The sequence below is a fragment of the Salvelinus alpinus genome, chromosome 32 (genome assembly GCF_045679555.1).
Source record: "Salvelinus alpinus chromosome 32, SLU_Salpinus.1, whole genome shotgun sequence".
In the NCBI taxonomy this organism is placed as follows: Eukaryota; Metazoa; Chordata; class Actinopteri; order Salmoniformes; family Salmonidae; genus Salvelinus; species Salvelinus alpinus.
In genome coordinates, this window is record NC_092117.1 from 30,047,169 (window position 1) to 30,055,935 (window position 8,767).

At 41.0% G+C, this 8,767-nt stretch overlaps 1 protein-coding gene across 1 annotated transcript; it reads left to right on the top strand.

The window, feature by feature from the left end:
- The first annotated feature begins 5,992 nt into the window (after positions 1 to 5,992).
- Positions 5,993 to 8,767, top strand: LOC139562525 (polymeric immunoglobulin receptor-like). Its single transcript, XM_071380273.1, has 7 exons — positions 5,993 to 6,109; positions 6,292 to 6,597; positions 7,006 to 7,341; positions 7,511 to 7,622; positions 8,038 to 8,126; positions 8,340 to 8,380; positions 8,681 to 8,767. Exons 1-7 carry the CDS (start codon positions 6,052 to 6,054, stop codon positions 8,765 to 8,767), a joined length of 1,029 nt encoding a protein of 342 aa, XP_071236374.1. The 5' UTR covers positions 5,993 to 6,051.

Genomic DNA, 8,767 nt, shown 5'->3' on the forward strand with positions numbered 1-8,767 from the left:
AGCCAATCAGGGGCATGTTCACTTAAACAGAAGCAGAAAGAGGGGTACAGACAGTGATGTGTATAGGAGTCATTGTCGTCGGTGCCTCGGCCCTTGACACATACATTTGTGTACAGTTTGTACCACACAGAAAGACAAACCACACATGGCTCCTCATCTCTCCCTCCTCCTCCTCATCTTCGCTAGACTCTCAGATAAGCGTAAAATGTTTTTATGAAGTCATAAAGTCTCATGGTTCAGTGCACTGCTGCTATCCTCCTATATCCTGGTATATATAAACACCAAAGGAGGCTGGAGGGAGGAGCTATAGAAGGACAGGTTTATTGTAATGGCTGGAATGTTATAAATGGAACAGTATCAAACAAATGGAAACCACATGTTTGGCTCCATTCCATTTATTGCATTCCAGCCATTACAATGAGACCAACCTTCTATAGCTCCTGCCACCATCCTCCTCTGATAAACTCTTCATCTCAGTAACACAGAAGTAAAAGGTGGAATCTGCCCACAGGAGATGAATAAACACTAGATGACTGACAGGGGGCACTGTTTTGAAACAGCTGCACTGCCATTATCTGAAGATATAGAAATGCATTTAGTAATGTCTACAAACATTTTTGCCAAGTATATTCTATTACAGACACCTTAAAGGCCCAAATCGTTATTTTCCTATGTTTTATACACTGTGTTTCCACACTTTGGACTAATACTGTGAAATTGTGAAAATTATGTTAATGCCTTTTTAGTGTAAGAGCTGTTTGGAAAGAGCCTAAAATGTCAGCCTGTTTTGGTGGGACGGAGTTGTGGCATTCCATGGTGCCATCACCATGCTGTAAATTAGTTAATATACACTTGGATGTTCCCACCCTGAATGCTGATTGGCTGACAGCCATGGTATATCATACCATATACCACGGGTATGACAAAACATGTATTTTTACTGCTGTAAATACGTTGGTAACCAGTTTTAAATAGCAATAAGGCACCTGAAGGGTTTGTGGTATATGGTGTGGCGGATGAATCAGAATTAGTTGGGTAACATAGATAATTAAGATGTTTTATTTGCATAATATGCTTATGTGAGATACTTGTCATTAGAATGTATCCTTTTGGACTATAGTGTTGGCAGTTGCACTTTTCCCTAAGCTGGGGCTCAGTCACTTGGGGCCCAGAGACGGGATACGTCAGGCGTGTCTTTCACATGTCCCTGGTGCTATGCAGAATATCAGAAAGGGAAGAGGACAAAATGGAACATTGTCTTCATATGTGAATGTGTCTTTACCTATTCTTAAACCATGTGAAGGGATGGCGAGATTAATGGGGAACCAATTACTTGTCTCCACAATGTCAGTGCGCCAGTCACTCCCTCCTTTTCCCATTGGGGGGAGGTGTATGGCAGTGTCTGGAAACATTGTATGTCCTCTCTAATCTTACACTTATCCTGGGATAGTGTATGACCTAGAGCAGGGGTGTCAAACTCATTCCACGGAGGGCCTAGTGTCTGCAGGTTTTTGGTTTTTCCTTTCAATAAAGCCCTAGACAACCAGGTGTGGGGAGTTCCTAACTAATTAGTGATGTTAATTCATCAATCAAGTACAAGGGAGGAGCGAAAACCCGCAGACACTCGGCCCCCCGTGGAATGAGTTTGACACCTGTGACCTAGAGGCTCAATCCCCTCAGTGAGCTTGTCCAGGAGTGGGGTGAGGGGGTTTACTTGAGATGGGAGTATCTAGAGTTGATAATTGATATATGCCATTGGATGAGTTGGTGTTTTTGTACTATGAAGTACCAGGAACGAGATTAGAACCTCGTCTGAGGGACCAAACTGAACGATAATTTATAGCGAATGTTATAGCGAATGTTACACAGTCTTTCTTTGTGAACTCTTCCTAAGATCTGTGATTCGTCAGTGTAAGTTGAGAGGGGTGTATCTTGGCTATAAAAGATCTTTGTACTTTTCTGTTGGTACTTCTCAACGGTTCATTAGAAATAGTGAATTGTTGAAAGTCAAATACTATTGCAAAGCTTATTATTATTAAAGATGTAGTTTAAGTATAACTCTGACTGGTGTGTAGTTTGTAACTCTCCTCATTTGGTAAAGCAGAAATATGCCACCACAATGGCCAATATACTACAGCTAAGGGCTGTATCCAGTCTCTCTGCGTTGCGTCGTGCAAAGAACATCCCTTAGCCGTGGTATATTGGCCATATACCACACCCCCTTGTGCCTTATTGCTTTAAGTCCAATAAGAAAGAGAGTTCAAAAGCTATCTACCAGGAACAGGTAATGAGGGATGAGCCTGGATAAATGTAACCACTAAAATTCATAGACAGAGCTATGGATGCAAAGAGTGACCATCCAAGCTATCACAATAATAGTTTTAAGCATGTTTACAAACATGGGAGTAAAAAACATTTTAAAACATTTTAAATCAAATTTCTTGAGAGTACTAATACTTCTGTCCTCACTACAACAGAGAAATACGTAAAGTCTCGTTCCAATCACCTTTTCACCTCATTTATCACATCTCAATAGGTGGTCCAGGTATCCTCATGACATGGCACAAGTGGGGGATGGACCTTTCCCCTTTTGTTGTCCATCGTTCCTCTATTGTTCCCACAAGGGTAAGGCCGATGACGTCACAGATTCCCATCAGACCATAACCTTGAAACTAAAAACACTATTTTGCTCAAAACCTATTTTTTTACCCTTAAGTGTACGTGGGATTTTATTACTCAACAGGAAATGTTCAAAAATAGCTGGAGTGTGTCTTTAAATACATGTATTAATTATCTTTGAGACGTTAAGTTGAAATACTGTGGAATTCCGTTCATTCCTGTTGAAGACCGCTCCTTCTGAGGAGTACCAATATGGCAGACAGGTGCTTCAAAGCCTCTCATTGGCCAATACATAGCTTCAGCAATCTAGGGTTCGTATACACTGAGAGTACAAAACATTACGAACACCTTCCTAATGTTGAGTTGCATTCCACAGAGATGCTGGCTCATGTTGACTCTAACGGTTTCCACAGTGTGTCAAGTTGGCTGGATAAACTTTGGGTGGTGGACCTTTCTTGATACACACGGGAAACTTTTATTGTGAAAAACCAAGCAGCGTTGCAGTTCTTGACACGCTCAAACCGGTGCGCCTGGCACCTACTACCATACCCTGTTCAAAAGGACTAATCTTTTGTCTTGCCCATACACAATCCATGTCTCAATTGTCTCAAGGCTTAAAAATCCTTTAACCTGTCTCCTCTTCTTCATCTACACTGATTGGAGTGGATTTAACAAGTGACATCAATAAATGATTGTATCTTTCACCTGGATTCACCTGGTCAGTCTATGTCATAGAAAGAGCAGGTGTTCTTAATGTTTTGTACACTCAGTGTACATGATATGACATGCGTTTCTTCTCCTTTGGTGAATTTGTGTCTGTACCTCTGTGTTCAGGTACTCCAGAACTCTATGTGGACCAACAGGAGATGACTGGAGTTGGAGTGTTACTGTCCGTTGTTACTATAATAACACTGTGGTTAAGAAGTGGTTGTGGTGTAAGATGGGTATCTACTATGTCCCCTTGGTGGGGGGATATTCAGGGATTTTAGATGGAACATCAGTGACATCACAGCAGACCATTGATCACAACAACAGACACATTTTAACAGTGACTCTGAATGGATTGAATATGGGAGATACTGGCTGGTACTGGTGTTCCAGAGGAGACCTACAGATGCCTGTTGACATCACTGTCAATCTACTGACCACAACACAGAGTACCACAACTGCCTCCACCACCACCCCTACCCCCTCTTCCACCATCATCATCTCCACTGTCAATCAACTGACCACAACACAGTACCACACCTGCCTCCACCACCATCCCTACCCCCTCTTCCACCATCATCATCTCCACTGTTAATCAACTGACCACAACACAGAGTACCACACCTGCCTCCACCACCACCCCTACCCCCTCTTCCACCATCATCATCTCCACTGTTAATCAACTGACCACAACACAGACTGACCCCATCATTAGTAAGTAATGAGAGACCAGTTATAACCAAAAATGGAATGAGTTTTTCAAATTCACAGAATCCAACTGAAGTAATTTTGTTAATTTAAAACATTGATTGATCACGCTGAAATTGTGTCGCAGGAGGTTCCGGACTGTGGACCGTCACAGGAGGTTCCGGACTGTGGACCGTCGCAGGAGGTTCCGGACTGTGGACCGTCACAGGAGGTTCCGGACTGTGGACCGTCGCAGGAGGTTCCGGACTGTGGACCGTCACAGGAGGTTCCGGACTGTGGACCGTCACAGGAGGTTCCGGACTGGGGACCGTCGCTGGAAGCTCTGGACTGGGGACTGTCGCCAGAAGCTCTGGACTGGGGACCGTCGCCAGAAGCTCTGGACTGGGGACCGTCGCCGGAAGCTCTGGACTGGGGGCTGTCGCCAGAAGCTCTGGAATGGGGACCGTCGCCGGAAGCTCTGGACTGGGGACCGTCGCCGGAAGCTCTGGACTGGGGACCGTCGCCAGAAGCCTGGTGCGTGGAGCCGGCACAGGTGGCACTGGACTGGTGACACGCACTTCAGGGCAAGTGCGAGGAGCAGGCACACACAGGCCTTGCTCACAATTCATTCTGTGGCAGCACAATGACCAAACTATATACTGTATGTGAGGCTCTTGATCATATCTTTGATCGTGACACTGTTGAGGAGGAGAGAGTCCTTGTTAAACTTTGACACAAAGTAGTCTGTGATAAATAGCACAATATGTTTCATCTGAGTATTTGTTATAGTCAAAATAATCCATACATTATGCTTTTTTTTTACTCAAAAACGAGTTGTATGAGGCCTACAGGCCATAAATAGCAAATATAAGTTCAAAACTTGTAATGTTCACAAGAACTTCAGTTGATAAAAAGATCTAACACAACATTAGGTGATATATATGTATTATTATGGATTTATAATCAGCTATAATGGGGAAGTCATTTTGGACCGGGAACACAATTAATTAACATGAAACGAACACAACAGGAAGGTTAAGTGATGGTCAAATGTATTTAAACAAATTAGAAGATAAAAATATGAAAAGTATTGTGCGCATTGTATTGTGAAAGGCAATTACTTTATATGAAAGATATTTCTAGATGAAACTGATTAGGTTTGGTGAAAAAGTTACTGTGTGATTTTGTGTGTTGTATTTAGTCAATAGAAAATGTGCTTAAAGTTTTGTTAAAACAGCATTTGTTTTAAGTTTTGTACTAAAAGTTGTGAAATGTTAACACAGATGTGTGAAAATAGCATGAAAGCAATACAAAAGAAATATGATGAAACATGATGTGAGCTCTGTGCTCTGTGAGTTTGAGAGTTAATGCAGCTTCCTGAGATAAATTTAGCACTTTCCCTTGGAGGACATCTGTGGTTATGAGCTGTACATGACCAGGGTTCACTTCCTGTATAGAAGGGGGAGAGAGACAGAGAGTGTTCTTGTTGAACGTAAAACCACATCAGACTAAGTTGTGGTCCGGAGGACCCTGAACCATGAACCTGGTTTAATGTGAGAGTCCGTGGAGGTCTTGGTCTAGTACCCATCACTACATCTCTGTAGCACATGACCCCTCACATCTATCAATGTTCAGCATATACAGGACATTTATCATGTAGTTTCTTATATAGTGAAATATAGAATTTTGCCAATGGAAATATGGTGCATGTTGCCCAATTACCAAATCTTTGTAATCATTAGTGACCTATGTTCCAGTAGAAAGTAAGAGGGTAGTAGTGACTCTTGTTCCCAAAACCCTTAGAGAAAGCTGAAATATATTTTAGTGACTATGATTATGGGGTTAAATTAGTCTATTTTATGCAATAGTTAATGTCTGCCACTGAGGGGGGAATGTACACACAAACAGAAGCAGGAAGAGAGTTACAGACAGTGTCTCTACATTAGGAAGTAGAGTCATTCTGGCTGGTGCCTTGTTCCTTGACACACATTTATGCTCAGATAACATTTAATATTACAGGCAGACTGAAACCCTCACATGGATAACCATCTCTCCTTCCTCCTCCTCTTCATCATCTTCTACAGAGTCTCAGCAGGTATGTGAAACATGTTTCTATGAAGGTCTGAAGTCCAGTGGGTCAATTCACCGTAAACACTGTAATAAATCTCAATCATTAACAAGCTGTTTTATAGTTCATAAGCAATGGGGTTTTGTTTTCTGCAGAGCAGATTCTATTGTATTCAAACCTAAATGTGTTTTGTGTTGATATGTCCACAGGGAGGCATGTGTCTGTGCAGGCAGGAGGCTCCATCACCATCCCATGTAGCTATGATCAGTATTACATAAACCATGTGAAATACTGGTGTAAAGGGTATGATTGGAATCGTTGCTCCTCTGTAGTACGCACTGACCATCCTAAGAGCACTGATAGGGCCTCAATCTCTGATTACATCGCCCAGAGAGTCTTCACTGTGATAATGACTGATCTTGAGCCAGAGGATTCTAATACCTACAGGTGTGTTGTGGAGATCAATGGAGGAATAGATAGCATGATACAATGGTTCTACCTATCTGTCACTCCAGGTAAGATCCCTGCAACTCTTACAAATCAGTAAAGTAGAATAGGTAGTTCTCAGTGATGATGAGACACTCAGAAAATGCGGCTTCCACAAACTACATGACTGGTGATCTCGTTTCATTTCTTTGTAACTAGTTCCTTGTCTGGTAACTGGTATTAACATTATTGTTCAAGTTGACCTGAGGAATGTAGGTATATGTCTATTTTATGTTTTCTATATGTAGATGTTGGTGTAAACTTTGTTTAAAGTCCACTGTCTGCATTGTGTCTTTCAACGTTGTCTATCACAAGCAGCACCATATCACCAAGTAACACAATGTGTAAATGTACTTGGAGAATAAAGGTCATACACCTACTAGATATAAAGGTCTGCTGCTGAGTTCAGTCTTTAGTGTCTGTACCTCTGTGTTCAGGTACTCCAGAACTCTATGTGGACCAACAGGAAGTGACTGGAGTAGAAGGAGGGAGTGTCACTGTTCATTGTTACTATAGTAACTCTGGAGATATGAAGTGGTGCAGGATGGGTGGTGATTGTGTGATGTGGTATTCTGGGACTTTAAATGGAACATCAGTGACATTAAAGCGGACTAGTGAAGCCAACAACAGAACAGTCTTAACAGTGACTATGAGTGGACTGAAGATGAAGAACACTGACTGGTATTGGTGTAGAGTGGGAGAACTAGAGATGCCTGTTCACATCACTGTCAGTCAACAAACTGCAACACAGAGAACCTCTAAGATGTCCTCAAGTTAGTAGATCAATCACATACTTTATGATCAATATGATTCACTTTGTTTTATCCACTGGCATCATCTGGAACTGATTGTAATATTAACTATGAATGTGATGTTGCTATACAACCTGACTATCTGCTTTACCATTAACTTCATTGATGCTATTGTTGTTTTACCTCACAGCAACCCAAGATCCAACCCCTCAACAACCCTCTGCCTCTCCAACTGCTGAGCCTGTTCAGACTGACAACACAAGTCAAGGAGCTGAGGGGAACATGGAGGTAGTTCACCAGAGGTTATTATCACTCTTTCAGCTGTATTATCCCACATGTTGTTAGATAATATGAACACAGAGAAACATTACAATTACATCATACACTACAACAGTTAATGATGACCAAACACCCTCCCTAAATGCATCTAGAGACTGTTATCACTTCCTCCTGGGTGGAACATCTTGTGAGAAGTAGCAGCATTATTGTGTTATTCTCACTCATTTGCAAGGACAAGTTGCACACACAAAAAAAACGTTATTTGTATAGTAATAATCTCAATAATAGTCATATCATCTCTTCATTTGCATGGTCAACTTCCACACATGTGAATAGATAAATAATTGTTCCAAGTTGTTATCTTTTCACAAATGATCCATTTATAATAATCTTTTTGAATTTTATTATTATTTCAAGTTCTTATATGTAATCCATCAGGTCTGTGAAAGTCCTACTCATCTCTCTGGGCATCTTGGTGGTGGTGACAGCTGGTATCCTAGTAACATGGAAGATGTGGAGAAAGCATAGTAAGTAGTCATTTTATGTGAATATAAAAAAGGAGAATAGTTTAGAAAATACTAAATGTATTAATATTGTGACCAACAGTATATTTCTTGCCTGTGATTCATCTTGAATGACAGAAAATATTTGGAGGAATTGTCTTTAAGAAATCCATTCACAGGTATTATTGTACTTTAACAAACTCAGAAGTATTTGATATCTCCCTCTCGTTATTCCAGAGGACAATAAGGCCAAGGACCAGACAACTAACAACTCAGTGGTAGGATACACTTATTTTATTATATTCTTTTCATCCATCAGATTTTCTGTTCTTGATTTGGGATCATCTACCATTTGACTCCAGCGTTACCTCTTTAGTTGATTATCAATGAGTTGACATAAAAGGTCCCATATTCTAACTGAACCCAAGCTCTTATAGTCCTCAATATGTTGAAAAATGATGTTAATACTGTCAGTTCACTAAATATACACCTGACTGAATCATATCAGTGGAAACAAAATGTGGTTTAGGTGGTAAATAGACAAGTCCTGTTTCTCTTTGCTATTTATTTCTTTACAGTCTTCTGACCCTGAGCAGGACATTACATACAGCACAGTGACTGTCGTGGAAAATCGGTTCAAATATAATGCTTACAAGAACTTGTGA